Source organism: Argentina anserina, chromosome 3 (assembly GCF_933775445.1).
Source record: "Argentina anserina chromosome 3, drPotAnse1.1, whole genome shotgun sequence".
NCBI classification, from domain to species: Eukaryota; Viridiplantae; Streptophyta; class Magnoliopsida; order Rosales; family Rosaceae; genus Argentina; species Argentina anserina.
Genome location: NC_065874.1, coordinates 14,947,566 through 14,968,408, shown reverse-complemented (window position 1 = coordinate 14,968,408; position 20,843 = coordinate 14,947,566). Strand labels below are relative to the sequence as shown.

The window sequence follows — 20,843 nt, the reverse complement described above, 5'->3', positions numbered from 1 at the left end:
TATACGTATCGACTTTTAAGAGCCAGGATAGTGGCAAACACTTGGGGTCTGGGGCTCGGGCGGATAGGTGCGGTTTTCCTTTGTGAGATATCTTACAACCTCCTATTTAAGAAGGGAAGACCAATTGGTATTAAGCTTCAAAAAGACTTTTGACGATGAATAAGTTGCTAGACTTTTGTGATGAAAAAGAAAGGACAATTTAAAATGAACACTTGTACCATTCAATTATTCGTAGGCCAAAACCAGAAAACGATTTGTCCAGAAAATAATCCATAATATAAAATCCAATACATTTTAATTATCATCGATAGAGACAAGAGAATCATCAAAGGCATCAAAAGATTGGTTTGCCAAGGCAACAGTTATGGAGGGCATACAACTATACCAATACCAACCTACAAGCCCTGGTTGGGGTTGCTAAAGTAATAAGCAACTAGAAATTAACGCTCTATTAGTTTATGTTCTTGCTAGCTCATGCTGATTAGAACGACATAAACAAATGAATAGAGAACAAATGAATATGCGTAATCTAGGCACATGCATGCAGCGGCTCCTAGGTCGTATTATTAGTTCATCCAGAAGAATCGACTTCAAGAATCGATTTTTAATGGAAAAGTTGACTCTTCCTGCTATACGAGTGTTCCATGATCCATGAGTTCTCTTTAGGATTGTTTTTGCAGTGGCTTAATTCCAAATGAAAAATCAACAAACTTTGGATGATGTAAACTCAACTTTGATGACCAGTTTAATGGTGATGGGACTAAAGACTTGTTCATTTCCAAAAGAAGTTGCAATCTAGCTTAACATGATCTGTGCTACCAAAATTTACATAGTCTCTAACTATTTCATATCACGCGTACACAAAACTAATCAAAACAGCTTGCTTGCGAATTCTTCTTTGGCCTGTTGAAATTTCGAAGACAAAGATGAAGATTTTGCAAGGTCTCTGAGCTCAGACAAACTCCTCCCAAGGTGAAGGGCCATCTTCACTTCAAACAGCTCCCCGTTTTCTCTATCTCCAACCTCTCTTTCCTTCAAAGTTGATTCAATGGTCTCCTCCATGAGCTTGAAGAACCCAGCAGAGCTTCTGTACATCTCAAACACCATCCCTACTTGCCCTCCATGCTCCAAACTATTAACCACAGTGCCCAAAGCCCCCAAAACCACACCAAAAACAGCACCCCATGAACCAAAACCAGGCACCCCAATAAGACATGACCCTATTGCAGCAGAACCTGTTAGCAAAGGACCACAAAAGGACAAGACCTTGTTGACCTTCAACACCATATTGCTTAGCCTTGCGTATTCTGCAGAGTCTCTTCCCTTCATAACACCAAGGACCTCCTTCATTTCCTCTTCAAGATTCTCATTCCATCCATTTCTCTCAAACTTGTCACTCATGGTATGATCATGGCACTTGGGTTCTTCCTCAGGCCACCACACAGCAGGCTCCACTATTTGGGGGAACTTCTCAATCATAGTTCCAAGTAAAGGAAGTGGATATGCTTTATCCAAAGCCAAAACCTTTTCCATTGCAACTTTCACATCATAAGAAGTAACTGTGTTTTTGAGAGCCAAAGTGGTTTTGATTTCTTCATGAAGCTTGTTGAACAGCCTTGAAGCATTTCTCTGTTCTTCTGCCAGCTGTGAAGGTTGGATCTTGTTCATCACTAGAACAATTCCAGTCACAGCCATGTATAGGAGACTTGATGAGATCTTGAGAGACAAAATGGAAGGTCCAGATCCAGAGACACATGCAAGTCCAGCCATGATTGCAGCTGTGGCTGTCATCCCATTGACAGAGTTGAGAAGCAGAACATTCCAGTTGTCCCTCTGAGCCTTAATGTTGTTGTGCATTTCAATTCTATCTGCCACAATCTCCATAATTGCATAGAGCTCTTGGACCAAGTTTGAATCTGATATAGAGCCACCAAGGTTTGATCTTTTTCTGTTGTCAGATTTTGGTTTCAACTCCATATCAGATGAAGTGGCTGTTAGGCTGAGAAACCCTTTACTTTGATTCAGTTCATTAGCCAGGAGCCTAGGAACTGCAAGATGGGATGATTCAAAGTTTTGGGAATAAAGTGTAGCTTTGATTTTTCTAGAGGAAGCTGAAGAAAATGAAGCAGAACAAAAGGAAGCTTGAATAGTGGCCATGATCAAGAACAATAAGAAGTTTAAATAGTGGCTTTGATTCAATATACGCCACAAGATTTTTTAGTGTAGTCTGTTTGAGACTTCAGATTTGAAGGTGTTGTAGAGGAATTGTAGTGAAATGAGTGAGAGTTGAAACCATATTTATAGAGAAGGGAGTGGGAGAGAACCAGGAAATGGGACTGGGGTTTTTTTTTCGCTTTTTAACGTTTAAACATTAAAGCAACTCAATACACTCAGTTTGACCATTTACCAAAACAAACATTAGTAATTGACTAAATGACTTTCAACTACAATTTGGAGGGTCAAATATTGAGCCCTGTCTTGGACAGTGTATAATTTCTAGTTGTGACTACAACGGAAAAACCAACTCAAACTGTAATCGAGATCTAACCAAAACTTGACATGATCAAAACGTATACGCATATCTAATATAAAATACATGTTTTTATTGGAAATCAAATATTTGGTTTTGCCACTTGATACTTCTCTTACTTATCATGGAGGCACTTACGTTCGAAATTGTAAATGACTTAATTTGGCACTACTAGGTTCTTTTTCGTTTATATTTTGATAGATTTTGCTTTCTCTGAGGTTAAGAGAAATAGAAATATAACGCTTATTTGGGGTCACGTTTCTTATTCTTCATGGCCTATTGCCCTAATGAACCTTAGAGAATTTTCACTCACTAAGACCAAAACAACGAAATTTCAGGCGTCTAATGTTGGCTTTTGTATTCTGAACAAAAATGTCAGCAACTGTGTACTGTATGAATGTGCTTTTTGTGGTGGTCGGAAACAGAGAAGACAAAGTAACGTCGGGCCATCTATAGATAGTATATAATAAAACGTGTGCAAGCTGAAACAATCAAAATGGGCAAAACAGCTGAATCTGAAACAATCCAAAAATGACCAAAACGTTTTACTAGATACAAGAAGGTTGAATTACGCGCTTGCAGTACGATTGTAAAAATGAAAAAAAAAAAACAAATCATACTCTGGAAATTGGACACAACCTGACTAGGTAGAAATGTCTCTCAAGAACTCTAAAATTTGTGACACTTTTTCGAAAATGAGATGTACAAGAATTGTATTCTGGCATTGAGTTCTTAATGCAAACCCGAAAATAGGAAAAGAAAAAAATCTTAAATTGTAGTAGTATGAGCAAGATGCCCCCATCAAACATACCATTCAAAACTATGAGCCAAAGTGGGACTTAAACAACCCAATCAAAACATGACACGTGGAGATTTGGTTGATTACAGTCCAAGTCAACATGTCATTGCAGAATCATATAATGAATGCAAATTTGAACAGACTTGTCTTGGAGACAAATTTCCTTGGAAGGGATTCAAAAAGTGAAAAACAACTAAAATTGGGACAATCGACTATCAAAATTGGGTTATGCACCCTGACAAGTTATCATTTGAGCTATAGCAACTACTGGCTGCACTTGAAGTTCTACCTAAGATCTCAATCGACAAAATAACCCCTGCGAAAATTGATGTGTATGTATCTAAAGTGTACTGTATTCTTGAAAACCAGAGAGATACCTTGTACCACTTAAACTCCTGATCGGCCTCATACAACAAGGAGAAGCCTCCTTGGGTCCTCCACAACATCTTTAATACGACGCAAGAAGTAAACTGCCTCTCTTCCATCAATGAGTCTATGGTCATAGGTAAGAGCTATGTACATCATTGGCCGTGGGACAATCTCTCCTCCAACAACCATTGGTCGGGTCACTATTGAGTGCATACCCAAGATTGCCGACTGCAAATAGTGTACTAATGTCAGATTCCTTTTGATTCTATATTTTCATAAATTTACTGGAATTAGATATGGGAGTTCCATCTTTCTCAAAAAAAAAAAACATTGTAAGTTCCATATGTTGCAATAAGACGGTCAAAGTCCTAGTCAACTAGAACAGAAAGAATCTAGACCTGAGGTGGGTTGATGATGGGGGTACTTATAAGGCTTCCATAAACTCCACCATTGGATATCGTAAATGAACCTCCAGCCATCTCATCAATTGAAAGACGCCCCTCAGTTGCCTTCTTTGCAAGTAAATTGATCTCCTTCTCTATCTCAGCACAATTCATCTTATCAGCATTACGGATAACTGGCACAACAAGGCCCTGCAAGGATATAATTTGAAGATGCTTTCTCAGTTCACAACTTGCTTTTAGGAATAATAATAATGATAATAAGAATAATAATGATATAAACGGAAGATTGTGAAATCAAAAGTTAAAAATTTGAATGTCAGACAAATCATCTACATTGAGGCAGCTATTAGCTAATGTGACATTTACTTATGCAAGTTTTTTACACAAGTATGATTACTCTCATGTGTTCTGGCATACCTTCGGAGTACCCACGGCTACACTAATATCTATGTAGTCTCTATATATGATATCATCCCCATCAATGACTGCATTAATAGTAGGTTGGTTTTGAAGCCCACTGACAGCAGCCTGTAGCAGGAAAAAAAAACTCAACATATTAAGTACAACATACACTGCATTATGCTTCAGAGCAATTGTAGATGTATTATTTTGGGCCATGTACCTTGATGAATCCCGACATGAGCCCCAATTTGACCCCATGCTTCTCAACAAATGCATCTTTGAAGTCAGAACGAAGCTTCATCAAATTTGTCCTGTCACAGGCAGAAGATCACTGAGGTAAAAAATCAGGACAAACGTGTTTATCAGTACAACTAAGAGGCAGAGTTTAGCAGTCCCCCCTATAATTGGCATACTGAAGCAATAAATTCACTTAAAGTGCCACAACTGTCAGTTAAATTCAAGACCAGACACAACCAAAACTCGTAGAAATGAAAAGGGAAGTACGTATAAAAACAAAAGACAAAAAACTGTGTAGGATAACAGATAATTGGTTTGAACTTACATATCGACTTCATTGAATGTTGTAAGCATTGCGTATGTGTTCTGTGAATCTTTCAATCTCTTAGCAATCCGTTTGCGAAGTGTTGTCATAGGAATCTACAGAAATGGGGTTTCATATGATTGACACAAGATTTTGCAGTATATTTATAAAATAAATAAATAAAAACAGAAACAAGTACAGTAAATAGAATATAAGAAACCTAAGAAGACTAACTCGTCTTTCTCTTTCCTTAGGGGGAAGCTGAGGTTCTTGAGCTGAGGGTTTGGGAGGCGGTGGAGAGGGTGCTTTGGGCTTCTTTGTAACTGGAGTTGTTTCAACTTTAGATGTCTGATCCGTGGTAATTGTTTCTACAGGCGAAGATGGCTGTGGGACAACTTTCTCCAATGCTTTCTCAGATGGACCAACATGGGAGACACCTTCACCAGACTTTAGTATGACAGCAATCTTGGTACCTGGTTCCACAGTATCCCCTTCATTGGCTACAAACTGCCCCAAATTAAGATAAACTAAAGAATTCAGGAGGCAGAAAGGTATCTAGATAATTGGGATTTTTTTATCTTGAAAGAGAAGGAGAAAGGGGGCTTACAACCTTCTCAATTACACCGGATTCAGGACTAGAAACATCAATTGTGACCTGATGAAAGAGTAAAAGAGCACTAAAATTATACTCCTGATAATAAGTTTACATAGTGCTCGGCAACTAAGAGATACCAGGACCATTGGCAACTAAACTTCCCTAAAAGTTGAAATAAAACTTCTTAACATTACCTTATCTGTTTCAATTTGAGCAATTGGTTCATCAACTTCTACACGGTCTCCAGGCTCTAACACATAATACCAAATGCAGACATTATCAGTTACACCAAATTAGTACGCTAAGCATTTGAAGAAAAGAAAAAGTATCAAATTGGTTAAGCATACTCTTCAAGAATGTCGCCAAAGTTCCATCAGTAATAGATTCACCCATGAAAGGCACAATGGCATGAATCAAGTCCCCTTCATCACACAGGCATTCAAACGTTAAACATCTACAAAGGAGGTAACAATACATGTACTAATATCACAATAATGAGCACAGCCTACGAACTTTATATACCAAAGATAAAGTTCCTTTTCACAAAACGGCCACCTGCTATTATATTCCTTCAAGGAGTGTCATAATTAATGCAATGTGGCATAAATGGGTTTAAGTCATATACTTGAAGGACCATATCTCATTCTTCCCATTATGAAAATTAGAAATGAAAACACACGCAACTTGTACGACTTGTCAAAACTATCAAAAACTAGCACTACAGCTTCTGCTTAAGCCACCCTACTCTTAGTCATTTGTTGTCATAAATGCGAATCTCTTCGACAAGCTGACTAAATCCAAACCACGTGTGTGCGCGAGTGCGTGTCTTTTTGTGTATATCTAGAGATTATATGTTCTAAGTCTGCACTTTCACACTTTTAACAGATAAATAAGAGAAAAACATCTATAGAAAGTTCTCACAATCTATACTGGCCATAGAGTACTGGTTTTATTTATAGGCTAGTCCACACAAAATCGAAGAGTAAATGAAATTGTATATCTCAAGAAAAATGAAATTAAACTCTCAATGACAACAGAAGCTACTAATAGTAGTAGCACACGAGCAACTATATAACTATAAGTTAGTTAAACAGAGGGGAGAAGTGTAGCAAACCAGTCTCAGAAGAAAAACGCCTGCTCCACATTTGTCCAATAGGCTCCGGCTTATTATAGCTGACAGCATCCCTGCACCAAAAACGGACCAAAACAGCGGATTCATAACTAATACACACTTCAAATTTTCTTAACAGAAACAGCAAAAATAGTGTGACTGACCTCCTTGTTCCGATACAAGGCGGCGAACCTGTAAATGCGAAAAAACAAATATAACATCATCAGTTCATCACTGTTAATTATAAACAAGACCAAAATTTACATAGTCCACTGCCAAAAAAAAGAAACTGACCTCGTAAATTGAGGTGAGAATAATTTCTCACAGCACACAATTCCCCTCTAGGCTGGAGTAGAATCTGTTCCCCAAGGCACACGAAATTCAGATTTCAAAAACAAAATTTACATTTGGACGTATACGTGAATCTAATTTGATAAATAAATACAGCCATGCACATTCTGTGACATCAGAAAAGGACACTTCTTACTGCTGCACTACTTCATAAATAAATAAATAAATATTCAAGTAAGAAAAAAAAAGATCGAGTATGAACCTCGCCGGTTGCAATAGGTCGGATTGAACCCAGCGACTGCCCCAAAATCTGAAAAAAGAAACAGAAAAATGTTAGAGAAAAATTGAGGGAATAGAAAAATAGAGTAGAGAAAAAGAGTGAAGGTTACCGTAGGAGAGGAGGCGAGTCTTCGCCGGATAAGGCCAAGCATGGTGTTGTGGCGGTGGGGGTGAGAATGTGGTTTAGGGTTTTGCGGTTTGGCTTTGGGAAGCAGAAAGAGACGGGTGTTTTTATTATATAGGAAAGCAATTAGAATCTCCGCATTTATTCCTCCTCTTCACTCTGTGTGGAAAGTATTTAATACTCGGCCCGCATAGAGTTTCTGGATGAAACAAAATTCCATATTCCCACAACTTTCGTTTTTGTGTTTTATATTCGGTAGGGGCTTAATTGTTATCTTTTGCTTACTATTAGCTCATTTCTAATCCGAAAAATTAAAATAGTCACGAGATAAACAAAATTAACTTTAAAAAATTGAACTATTTATTGATGTGACATTAACCGTCTTCAACTCATATGACTAAATTTTTGGCTCTAAGATTTGAGATTGTTATTATATATTTAAGTATTATAATTTTATATTAAATTCTTATTTCAAGTAAATAAGTTATTTTCATAATTAAGAAATTAGTTTCGACGTTTTATTATACATTTTAATTAAAATAATTATTATCTCTCACTTCTCTCGTTCAACCATATTTGACGTGATAGTAAATATTTGACATGATAATATATATCTAACAAAATAAAAATAAATAAAGCAATGACATTGCGAATTCATCTACCTCTTATGTCAAATAATTATATATATATATATACACACACACATATATATTATTTTTTTAATCTATTCCTAATTTTAATTTTCAAAATTAAAATTCATTTTAGGGCAAATTATAAAATAGTATCATTTCTCATCTTTAATTAGAAAAAAGTCATTACTTATTTTGTAATTATAAAAAAGTCATCTCAATTGATTAGAAATTAGAAAAAAATGAACAAGCTTTGAACAAAAATTAGAAAAAAAATATTTTTTTAATATTGTATGTGTTCCGGGAGAATTACTATTCTACCCTTGTGTGTGTCTTAGCCTAATAGGTTTCCTGTTAGGAGATAGATTAGCATCTCCGTAATAGATTAGGACTCTGAATCATACGGGATTGTGGTTTTGTAATGCCTATATATAGGCCCGCATATCATTCAATAATACACAATTATTTCATCCTGAAACACGTTATCAGCACGTTGCCCTAAAACCCTGAACTTTTAGAGCCCTAGAAATTTTTTCTCTTCTCCACCGCCAGCCGCCGTCGTCTCCGGCCTCCGGCATCTCCTCGTCGGCGCAGCCCCTGCTCGCCGTTGTTGCAGCCCCCCCCCCCCGCTGCTACCCCCGCAGCCCCGCACGCAGTCCTACACACTGCCCCTGCATCACCCCTGCATGCACCCCTGCAGCCCCCGCATCGCAGCCACATGCAGCCGTGCTCGCTGCCCCTGTACGCACGCACGCAGCCCTGCACGCTGACCCTGCATCACCCCTGCATGCACCCCTGCAGCCCCCGCATCGCAGCCGCACGCAGCCCTGCACGCTGCCCCTGCATCACCCCTGCATGCACCCATGCAGCCCCCGCATCGCATCCGCCTGCAGCCCTGCACGCAGCCCCTGCACGCACACTCGCGACACCTGCAGCCCCGCTCGCGACACCTGCAACCCCGCTCGCGACCCTTGCAGCCCCGCTCGCGACCCCTGCAGCCCCGCTCGCGACACCTGCAGCTGGGCACAATAGTCATTTGGGCTTTATACTATATTTTCTTTTCCTTTTCCTTTTTCCTATTTCATTATTTAAATGTTCATTGGCACGTTTTTATTTCTAACGATATTTCACGTGCTCGTATAGGAAAAATCATTGCTCGTCGTACTATGGTGATGACATTCATGCCACGATGGACGATACTTTTGCCATCTACATACGATTTCGATCGTATCCTCCCAAGATTTTTATGTCATCGGACGAAGATCGAAAAAGGAATTCAACAAGCAACTTCATACATAACGATCGATTTGTAGAGCAATTTACTTATATGCGGTCTATTTGGCAGACCAACAAGTATGTTTTTCTTAAAGTTGCTGCTTTTGAAGATATATATATAAATTATCGGGCGCTATTAGCCTTTTTCATGTCTTCTTTTCCGGCCTTTCTTATAACGCCGATGAGACCAAAGAGGGATATGATTCCCCTCTTGGTCGACGTTTTTCGTGTGACGGTCCTGGGGGAGTCACGTTATTATTTAAAAAGGAAGATATCGATTTCGTGTGGTCGCCTGAGTGCACCGTTGTTTTGGGTGCGATCATGAGAATCGCCGATATGCATCGATTATTTTGTGACCATATACATCACGACCATCTAATTCCGGTTACATACTTGAATAGTTTCGATTATTTGAAACCTATACAACCTTCGTTTCTTATGGATGCGTCGCCATCGCGACTGTTATTTGAATGTTTGAGTTTTCTTAAACTCATGTCTATAAACGATAATCTCAAGGTCTACGTACTCATTTATTTGAGTTGATTCATTACTCTGATGCAGCACTTTTTGCTGACAAAAAGATCCCAAAAATAACGAATTCTATGGGACACACTTAAAAGTGATTTAATGAATGTCTATGACGTTGTATTATCAGAGTTGCCCTTGATGCATACTCCACATCAAAAAAACGCATGCCATTTTTGGCACCTGTATCTATTTCTTGAGGGAATTTTGGAGATGGAAACGTAACATTCTTCCATTCTCAAGTAAGCACATTTTTGAGCCTCAGGCTAAGGCTCCGCCCAATCCGATATGCAAGATTTTGTTGCTACAGACTTTTGATTAGTCAATCTATTTTGACTATGTCTTCTGCTTACTATTTTTCAAGTATGACGTTGGCATTGCCATGATTATTGCTCGACTTTAGCTTAAGCCGTCTATTGAAATTGGAAGCTTGTTTGTGTTGTATTAAATATTGGCATATTCTATAAAATTTCTCGTATTTCTTGTTTACAAGATTGACTCGTGAGAATTTTATTTGCCTTGACTTAGCATGTATGGTCAACGTTTGCAACTCATGTGGTTTTTAAATTGGCCGCTTTTGGATTACATGGGACCCCAATAGCACTACATTGTGATTTTGGACCTTAAAATTTGGAAAACGGACTTCGGAACGTCAAAATTGACGTCGTTTTTCCCGGTTACTGTTCCGGCGTTTCCGGAACGTTTTCCGATGTTTTACCGGCGTATTCGCCGCCTTCCGACCATTTTCCGGCACCGCCATCCGGTTCCAGACGGCGTTCCCTGTTGGACCTGAAGTTACGGCCTCCATACCGGCCAGCTCCGGCCGCCGCCGGCCAATTTTCCGGCACTCGGTGCCGCCGGCTTCCGACGAGTTTTTCCGACGATTTTTTTTCCGTCGTTTCTCGTCATGTTTTCCGCATATTTCAGCAGTTCTTGCTGCCAAGTTTTCCCAGTCCAAATTTCACCCGATTTTGAGTTATATTGACATGGTTTTCCGGTTAATTTTCCGGTTTTCTCCAAGTCGTTTCATAGCTCAAATGATTTTATTATTATTGGTGACCACCCGCACCAATTGGATGGTTTTTACCACCCAAATTGTTTGGTATTCAACTGCTCCAATACCATGTTTTTCCAACTCTTGAGTTGAAGAATGTAGTTCTATTGCCATGTGATACATTCGATGGGATTGCCATTTGTTTCAATCCCCTCTCTTACAATATCCTACGGCGTATTTTGTAGAGAAGTTCACCGCGTTGTTGACTCTCTTCATCTTTATTTTGAGAATGTCCCGCCGTGAAATCGAGTGTCTTGCTAATTGCGTAACCACCCACACTGTCCTACGGCGCAGGTAGTTGTTTTACGGATTTCGTGCGGAGATTGTGTTGTATATCTTCGTGTCTTGCTAAGTTTTAAAGGCCATTCATGCCAATGATGGATTTTCATCTTGATATTTGTGTTAAGAATGGAGAGGAATAAATCTGTCTGATTTCATTGACAATATTTTTTTCAAGCTTCAACAGTAGCTTTGTTAGCTTGCAGACATAGTTTTGCTTGCATGCAGCAGTAGTTTATGTAACTCAAGATTCTTTGAATCATGGGTTCGGTTTTACTGTCTTCTCGGTTTTGATATGATCATTTTTGGTCATTTTGAACAAGATATGATGATTCGAGTTCTTTGAAATTCACATTATCATCTATTTTTCATGTTCACGAAGCGATTGGAGGACCACCTCACCCATGCTCCACACGGTGAGGCCGAGCCTATCCGTGCCATGCACGGTGAGGCCGAGCCTGCCTATTTCGGCGGCTCCATGGCATTAAGGCCGTCGGTGGAGGCATCCCCTCCTTCACAGGAGCTTGTGATGCCTCCCGTGTCTTCTAATGCCTCCATGATAATCTCTGATGTCAATCGCTTATTTTGCAAAGCTTGTTCTTTTGCTAGATTTCAAGGAAGTCCTTATTTGCTAAGGCTCCAACCGAGAACATTCCATTCTTACAAAGTATTTAAGGTGACATTAGTGGACCCTATCCAACCGAATACGGACATTTTTCGGTATTTTTATGGTATAGGTTCAGAGCATCGACGCGTTGGTCACACGTCGCTTTGCTTTCCACAAGAAACGCTGCATTCGCTAAAGTTTTTAGCTATGATCATCATACTAAGGGCTCACCACCCTTCCCATCCTCTCAAATCTATTTGATTGGATACCGTTGGAGAGTTCACCTCCACGACTTTGATGATTTCGTTTTGCATATCTACTGGGATCGTCGTTGAACATATTATTCCTCATGTTCATTCACTGCACGATCTAGCAGAGCTCGGACTTGGTTATGGGTACTAACCTGCCGATTTTTGCATGGAGATATGTAATGATGTTACATGCAGCGACACTTATTCGTTTTAGACCCACAACTTGCCAAGAGTTTAGTGCGTACCAGATGGTTACTGGATACGATCCCAACGTTCTTTTCCTTAAACGCCTATTTGGTTAAAGTTGTTTATGTGCCTCTATTGTAGTTATCTCAATGGGTCTACTTGAAACGATAAGTATTCTGGTTGGTTATGATTTATGAATCACCAACACTTGTCAGCTATTTCCAATCTACAACCGTTGATCTCTATCCTGCGATATTAGCAGACGGTCACTTTGATAAGACATACTTCCCGTCGTTAGGGGGAGATATGGAATGCTCACATTCTGGTTTTAATGCCAGGAATTGACGTGGTGTGGCACTATGTCTCATTAAGATCCCGCACTACTCAAAGTGAGCAAATGTGCAACGCATTATCGACCTCCAGAAAGTCAAAGATGCGATGCTCAATGACTTTACCGATATTGCGAAAGTGACGAGATCGCACATAAATGCTGTGATGTGCCGGTAAGGTTGGAACTCTCAGAATATGAGAGAATTTCATATGACCTGGTCCTAGCACCGTTGGCACCATCCCTGATAGTGGGAAGGAAGCCGGCGATGGCACCATCGTACGCTGTGGTGTTGTCGGCGCCCGTGGTATTGCACCACAAAACAAGGGTAGCAAACGCAAAGATGGACTAGTAAGGGTCATAGCTTCGGTCTTGGCTCCTGCCTAGATGAGGGGGATACCATTATTCTTTAGAATCAAAACCATAAAGAAGCGAAGTGCGTAGGCACAAGTATTTCGCCCATCATCAAGAGATATTTTCTAAACATGTGTATCAACTAAGTTTCTGTGTGACGCTACAGACTCATTTTGTTGATGTTAGAGAAGAATAGAAATCTCACGAATTGATCGTATACAGCGCGCGTGTGTTTAATGTATTGATCTCCCATGATTGATGATGTATTCGCTTATGCTCTTATTCCGTTGTAAAGCATCAACGATGAGCAACTTGACCGAAGTGGAAAGAATCAATACAGGTTGAACTAGACTTGTTATGTTGGTCGTTGTTCGTAAGTGTAATGAGAAAGATGAAGTCATGCAATATATGCAGGACTTATGGCGCAAATATTGTCTCATTATCCTAGTATTGAGTACGATGAGTTATATTCTCTCGTTATGGACATAATTGTTTTTCGCTACTTGATCAGTAGTAGTGTCCATGAAAACTGATTTGAAACATATAATAGTGGTCATAGAATATCTGTAAAGGGATCTTGACGCAGATATGAGAGTGCCTGAGGGACTTTAAATGCCTCCAGACCACGAAGAGCTTATGTAATCAGATTGCGACGTTCGAGAGAACGTAGTACAATCGGTTGCAAGAACTCATACCCATATGTGTTCATATGAAGCTAATTCTTGATTCTCTATTCCGTCTAAGTATAGATGATGAAGAGATTCAATGAGCTATACATTCATACATGCTAGTGTTGTTGGGACACTATTGCTTTCATTATGACGTGATTAACTATGCGCCTATGCATTGTCATTGGACTTGCATTGCTTCTTTGACATGGGTTTAGTTCTACACTTAGTGAACCAAAACAAATCCTATCCACACCAACACCGCCAGCAGCTCCAGCAACATCAACGTACGCCTTGGTGTAGCAGTCGACACTGGTAGCGTAGAGGATGCGTACGGTTCCATCTTGGACCAAAATCAGTCCTTCATTGGTCCATTCCCCCATTCTTTTCGCAAAGACACATTAAATGTGACAAATTAGAATCTATCCAGTTTCGTAGGTCAATTTCAACGAGACCTACAGGATAGCTTGCTCGATGAAATATGGTGAAATTGGTACCGTTGGAAAGGTCTATGTGTCTACTTTCCAGGGACATCAACCTTTCATTCATAACTATCATATTGAGTGAGTTATGGCCGTTTTAGCAAAGTAGGACAGTCCTGTCCAGAAATTTGCAAGTCAGTCAACTTCGACAGAGCATTGTGAACTGCTCCGATCGGATGAGGTTGTGAATCTTATGTCACTGGAAAAGCCACGGGTGTCTACTTTTCAGAACATTTTACAGTTCGCTGATACCTATTTTGATGAAGAAGTTATGACCGTTTAAGTGAGTGAAGGTCATTCTACCCGAGAATCTGATTTTCATTGCAAACTCTTGTTTTGAGTTGTTATGCAATCTTGTTTCCTAAGATCTAAGTTTGGCTAAGTATAGCATGTATGATCTAAGGATGTGTGGCTAGATTAATGATTAATCATTAGCTCAAGACTACGTTTGAGAAGCATGTAATGAATGTTGTGTACGTTGTTCTTTGTACTCCATGATTATGGCACTAATCAGGGGGAGTTGTTTCGTAGACTTCAGGGGGAGTCTACCTCACATGATGCTATCAAATGTAGACGGTGCTTTGTGCTCTTTTTCCCTTCGATCAAGCTTTTGTTTTTACCCAAGAGGTTTTTATTTTGCTTGACAAGGTTTTTACCGAGGCAACGATGTGTGCACCATGCAACCTAGGCATGCGACACAAGGGGGAGTGTTCTTGGAGAATTACTATTCTACCCTTATGTGTGTCTTAGCCTAATATGTTTCCTGTTAGGAGATAGATTAGCATCTCCGTAATAGATTAGGACTCCGAATCCTACGGGATTGTGATTTTGTAATGCCTATATATAGGCCCCCATATCATTCAATAATACACAATTATTTCATCCTGAAACAGTATGGACTATTTTGCTCTTTCTCACTATTTTTCTTCTTTTTCCTTATTCTTCTAATTTTGGCCATAACTTTGTCGTCTGGCGAAGGATTTAAGCGTGGTTAGTACCGTTAGAAAGATCTCTATCCTCTCTTTAATTTGATATCATACCCACTCCGAACCGACCACTGTATAAGGCGCAACAACCCTCACAAGGGGCTGCCACCGTCCATGGTGGTGAGCCAAGCTATTCCAGCGAAATCGGAGCTCAAGACTCCTTAGTTATAGTTATTATATTCATTCTAACCATACTCATACCAATCTTCTTTGAATTTTAATATAATTTTACATATTTAAATATTTCTTCTAGGCATGTCACAACCGATGTCACACTACCTATCACAGTCGCTGTCACACTACATATCACAACTACTGTCACACTTGTTGTCACACCCACTATCACACTTGCCGTCACACTACTTATCACACCCGTTGTCACACCTATTGTCACAGTTATTGTCACACTACCTATCACAGTCGATGTCACACTACCTATCACAGCCGCTGTCACACTACCTATCACAGCTACTATCACACTACTTATCACAACTTTTGTCACATTGTTTTATGTGACAAGATGAAGAAGAAGAAAAAAAGAAAAAAGAATGATTAGAAATAACGAATCTTTGTAAATGATTAGAAATAACGAATCTTTATTTACTTTTGTGTGATCTTGAACTTCTCAAATAAACTTATACGATCCAAATATCGACATTATATGATACACCCTCAACCACACTACATGTCACAATACTTGTCACACTGCCTATCACATTTGGTATCACACTAGCTATCACACTACATGTCAGAAGAGAAAGTTAGTGTGACAGTTAGTGTGACAAATGGTGTGACGGGTATTGTGACAGATAATGTGACAGATAGTGTGACCATGAAAGGAAAAAAAAATATACATAATTTTTAATTGGCCACTTAGAAAATTACTTTGGGCACCCATCTTGTCATCATCATCATTTTAATTCCATTTTCCTTTTGATAACTTTGAAGCTCCAGAAATGTCCTACGCCAAGAGCACTGTGGAGGTCAAATTGCATGACCCACCTAAGCATAGGTCATAGAATCTGAAGCCGACCTCCGGCAGCGCTAAGTGCAGCCTTTGACCGCCGACCGAGCGCATCCACAATGTCGTCATCAAGCGTCTAATACAGACCCTTACCACTCCCTCTCCTATATCTGGAAGCTATGACAACTTGTCTGCCGACGAGGCCAACTCCTAGGTGCGCGTCATCAAGCAAATCGCCTTCGCCACCGCCAAGTCGCCACGGTGGTCAGGGGTGAGACTGGAATGAAGATCTTGCATATCTACTTCAAGGAGATCAAGAAGCGATGCGGTGGAGCCGGAGTCGTCAGATTTTGTGGTGTGGCAGAGGTCGGGGTCAACCCAGGAGGAGAGAGAGAGAGAGTAAAAAAAATTGAGTGTAAAAAAGAATTGAGTAGCACACTGTAATTTATTTAAACTTTAAGGACAACGCTTTAAGGGTTTTAGAATCGTGACTTTTTTCTAATTTTGATTTTTTTTTTAATTTCATATGTCAAAATGGTCTTTTTATAAGAAGCCCATATTATAATTACATGATATTTTTTATTTGAATTGTATCTTACAATACTAATGGGCCGGGCCGGCCTGATTTTTGGCCCAACACGACATAAACTTGGGTCATGTGCCGAGTCAGGCTTGTTATTTAAATAAATGGGCTTGACTCGAAAATAAAAATAAATGAGCCGACCCGAACACAACACGAGCATGGTTTTAACCCACTTAAAATGAACCGGGCTGGGCCGGCCCGTTTGCCACCTCATTGTCGACACGTGTTCAAGTTTCATCCAATGGTTCACAATTTCCTTACGTTTTTACTTTTTTTTTTGTTATGTTCTTCTCTCTCTATCCCTCTCATGTCTCATCTTCTTTTTCCTTCTGGTTCACCCTCACCATTAACGATCTTGGTCTCAGGTTTAAGTCCTTCACACCACACCCAGAGGACAAAGCTACGACAATGACTGGAACATCACGATCTTATATGAGGTTTTTCCTTTCCGAATTCAACTCATCAATTGATTCCTAAACCCAAAATTGAACATGAACACTTGCTGAAGTGTTTATGAACGGTTGGAAAAAATAAAGAAGATGGATATCCATGTTATGCTTGGTTTCAGTTCTATAAATCTTTATTGCCATGATTTAAATTTCTGACATGCCTAGAACAAAGAATTGGGACTCAAGGGCTTAGAGAGTTAAATATAAACCAATTTGAAGGGTCGCACTGATGCTCTATTGAGAGCAACAATTATTTTAAAGAAAAAAAGCATAACCTTAATTGAGAAGAACTTCTACTGTAGAAGAGAAGAAGAGGGAGAGGAGGACGAACTGCTAAAGAGTGGCTGACGAAAAGAAAGGGAGAAAAGGGCAGGAGAAGAAAAATGGAATGAATGTTATTTGATAAGTTTGGACACATGTCACAATCAAGAGAGAGGTAAGCAAGATAAGGTGAAAAGGGATGTAAGGAGAGGATCTGAATCCCTTAGCCTAACTCCATCTCTGTAGTAGATTGGATTATCATATTCTCTAAAATCTCTGCAGTGTACAGTAATGCCTATATAAATGTAAAATGTTTGTCATTATTTAATGAGAATATATATTTATTCAGAGCTATTATTTATTTTCTTTGTCCTTGATCACATTATCAGCGTCGTATTTTAGTCCATAACTTAAACTCTTAGTTTCAGATAAAGAAAAATGACGTCAAACCTTAGATTTTTCCTTCGGCCACCAGCCTCTCTTTCCGCTGAGGCCACTCGTCGGCGACCAGCCTCCGGTTCTTCTTGTGCACAACCCCCCTCCCCATGGACAGCTTAGTATGCCCCTATGCGCCTAGAAGTCCCCCGCACACACTCGTTCATGCCCCCTGTCAACCTTGTAGGCTCCTATCGAGACCTTTACAAGTCCCCCCCCCCCTCAGCACCGTCGTGCAGCCTAGCAACCCATCACCAAGCTTCACATGCGAATCTTTTTGCCCTGCAAGTGATATGAAACACTTTAAAGTTGTTAATTGCGGAATTGAAAATAACTAAGACACACACAACACAAGTATTTGAATCTGAAGAAATTATTATTTGATCTCTTATTATGTGCTTAAAGGTTACAATCTTTGTTGCCTATGCATTTATTACATAACACTAATTGTTTCGCTCTGCTTTTGGCTCTAGGCCTAAACTCTCTATTTATAAAATCTAAAACTCTATAAATCCTAATCCAACTAGAATATTACTCTTTATCCTAGTTAGGCTATCTATTCATATTCCAACTAGAGTTTGAAAAGGAATAGATATCCTAATTTCCTAAAATGTAAAGGATACACCTGTATTATGGCTCCCCCTCTTCTAAGAACTTAAACTCATGTTTAAGTTAAAATTGGAGATTAGGAAACTCAAGAGTTCCATTTTCCTTGTTGAACCATTTAGCTTGGCTTGGAACTTGATCAGCACGTCCTATCAGAATTGTCATTTTTTGTCTTTTACGTGTTGTGATCACATTTCGCTCCAAAATGCAATCTTCAGCTAATGGATCCTCTCGATCAAACCATAGGTCTTCAACTGATGGTAGAATCGTCTTGTTGTCATCGTTGTCACAGTCATCATCAAGCAATGACGGCTCAAACAACTTTAGGTACTCGACATTGATATCCGAGTATTCGAGTACATCTTTAAGTAAGGTGGCAAATCTAGCTTGAAGGCTTTGTATCCAATCTACTCCAGAACACGAAAAGGTTTGTACCGCAGTGGCTTGATCTTCCTACTTTCTCCCTTAAGACCCTCCTTACTCAGATTTTTGTATAGTTCACGAGTCAGGACCATGCACCACCTGATACCAACTTGATAGGAAACACTTCAATGTTGTTAACTGTGGAATTAAAAACAGCCGAGACACACACAACACAAGTATTTGGGTCAAAGAAATGATTTTTTCTCTTATTATTGTGTTTAAAGGTTACAATCTTTGTTGCATATACCTTTGTTTCAATAACACTAATTATTTCACTCTGGTTTTGGCTCTAGACGTAAACCCTCTATTTATAGAGTCTAAAACTCTATAAAATCCTAATCCAACTAGAAGACTACTATTTATCCTAGTTATATTATCTATTCATTTTCCAACTAGAAAAGAAATTATAATTTCCTAAAAGTTAAAGGATACAGCTGTATCAACAAGTCCAACACAATTCTTTAGCGTATAATCCATATGTTATTTTGGTGATTTAATATAGCTCATCCCACCTATTGACGAAGAGTAAGACATTAAGTCAAGAAGAGCTAAAGCGCTAACCGCAAAATTTTGTTATTTGAGCTAAGAAGGTAAAATGTTCTAAAGGTTCCTGTTTTTGTATCTATAGATATGTTGAAACCGGAAAAAAAAAAAGTAAACAGAAGCATATTGCCTCTAAAAGTCATTTAATACTTGTCTTGTTCATGTGAGATACATACAAATCTAGTGGAGTTTGACTACAACTCAAACAAGAAGGTGTCAGAATGAGATCAAAGGCTACACCACAAGAGACCTACTAAAATACATCCTTCTCAGCAAGTACACAATATATAAAAGAGCAACTCCACCGTGAGGAGGGGTGCAGGAGGACGCTGGACACAGACACATGAGACAGAGGAGCACGTCGACATCAAAGGATTCAAAGCAACGTAGCGGCTGGAATACAAGAGGTTCAAACCTCTTCCTAACAATCTCAGTCGTCTCTTCTTTTCTGTTGCAGATCTTCCTCACATGCTGGAGCACCGTCCCGATGAACAAATTCCAGGCACGATGAACAAATTCCGGGCAGCGTTCCAATGAACAAATTCTGGGCAGCGTCCCCCGATGACAAATTCCGAGCAGCGTCCCGATGATCATGCCGGAGCAATATCTCCGAGCACCATTTTCAAACTCTGTCTCTATAAAGCCAAACACAAGTCATGTGCTCCTGTCAATCACACCGCATCCAAATATAACATGTGCTGCGTTTCCTATACTGCATTTATGTCTCTGTTTCATACCTACAAAAAATAGCAAATTTGTACGTGACACTGAGGTTGCAATGGGGCGCAGTATATCAAGTATGAAATATGACACTAAGCAAAATAAAAAATGAGTGTGATGTTCCAGACACTGTGATGATGATGTTTAATTAAGCTATGCAGGAGGGGCTTGATTAACAATTGCATGAGGCAAAATTAAAAGCTGTGAACGGATAACGTGAAGAAATGGAAGATCTTGGTTTGATGTTTAAATTAATCATGCCTTGATTGTCTTCTATGCAAGGTGTACGTGTTACAGTTTGGTTGTAGACATGGAGAAGTTAATAACAAATATGATCTAATCAAATGGTGAAGTCTGGACCTAGCATGCAGAAGCAAGTATGATGATGAGACACCAAGTACGTTGTGAAGAAGTCCCGCCCAAGTAAAATGTACTACTCTTGGCGGTGCTATCCTATTTGATTCAGACAGAGACTTCAATTAAGTTCAATGATGAGAGAAAGAAGCAAAAATCATCCAAGGCAAAGCTCACGAGGACTACCTCTGCCAAAGTCTAGCAACGAAACGCTACAGAAGTTCTATTTGGCATTTCGTCGAGCAGGTGATTAGTATCATGGCGTTGTTTACAAATGCAAGGCAACGTTGCTTACCCGGCATTACGAATCGCAATCTCTTTGTCTGAACGTCGGTATTCCAGGTTTCTGGCTTTCTGCTCTAATGGCACTGCTTCAACTACAACCACAAATTACAAATTGGGAGTTGGTCTTTCTCTAACGATATGCTTGATAGAA

The 20,843-nt window shown here is 39.5% G+C and overlaps 2 protein-coding genes across 2 annotated transcripts; both read right to left on the bottom strand.

Moving 5' to 3' along the window:
* Positions 1 to 752: 752 nt before the first annotated feature.
* LOC126787742 (probable F-box protein At4g22030) lies at positions 753 to 2,277 on the bottom strand. The gene has a single exon (XM_050513642.1). The coding sequence runs from the start codon at positions 2,155 to 2,157 to the stop codon at positions 871 to 873; it is 1,287 nt and encodes a 428-aa protein (XP_050369599.1). The 5' UTR covers positions 2,158 to 2,277; the 3' UTR covers positions 753 to 870.
* An 888-nt stretch (positions 2,278 to 3,165) lies between these two features.
* On the bottom strand, positions 3,166 to 7,566 carry LOC126786705 (dihydrolipoyllysine-residue succinyltransferase component of 2-oxoglutarate dehydrogenase complex 1, mitochondrial-like). Its single transcript, XM_050512610.1, has 14 exons — positions 7,432 to 7,566; positions 7,305 to 7,352; positions 7,046 to 7,109; positions 6,916 to 6,943; positions 6,755 to 6,825; positions 5,988 to 6,062; positions 5,835 to 5,890; positions 5,656 to 5,700; positions 5,280 to 5,552; positions 5,067 to 5,161; positions 4,725 to 4,815; positions 4,520 to 4,630; positions 4,097 to 4,291; positions 3,166 to 3,926 (listed from the first exon to the last, which is right to left on the bottom strand). Exons 1-14 carry the CDS (start codon positions 7,471 to 7,473, stop codon positions 3,735 to 3,737), a joined length of 1,386 nt encoding a protein of 461 aa, XP_050368567.1. The 5' UTR covers positions 7,474 to 7,566; the 3' UTR covers positions 3,166 to 3,734.
* Positions 7,567 to 20,843: the final 13,277 nt, after the last annotated feature.

Coding starts and splice junctions, on each gene's coding strand:
- LOC126787742 (XM_050513642.1), bottom strand. CDS start 2,157: ATGGCCACTATTCAAGCTTCCTTTTGTTCTGCTTCATTTTCTTCAGCT.
- LOC126786705 (XM_050512610.1), bottom strand. CDS start 7,473: ATGCTTGGCCTTATCCGGCGAAGACTCGCCTCCTCTCCTACG. Junction 7,353..7,431: donor GACTCGCCTCCTCTCCTACG/GTAACCTTCACT, acceptor TTCTTTTTTCAG/ATTTTGGGGCAGTCGCTGGG. Junction 5,162..5,279: donor CTAAGGAAAGAGAAAGACGA/GTTAGTCTTCTT, acceptor CCATTTCTGTAG/ATTCCTATGACAACACTTCG.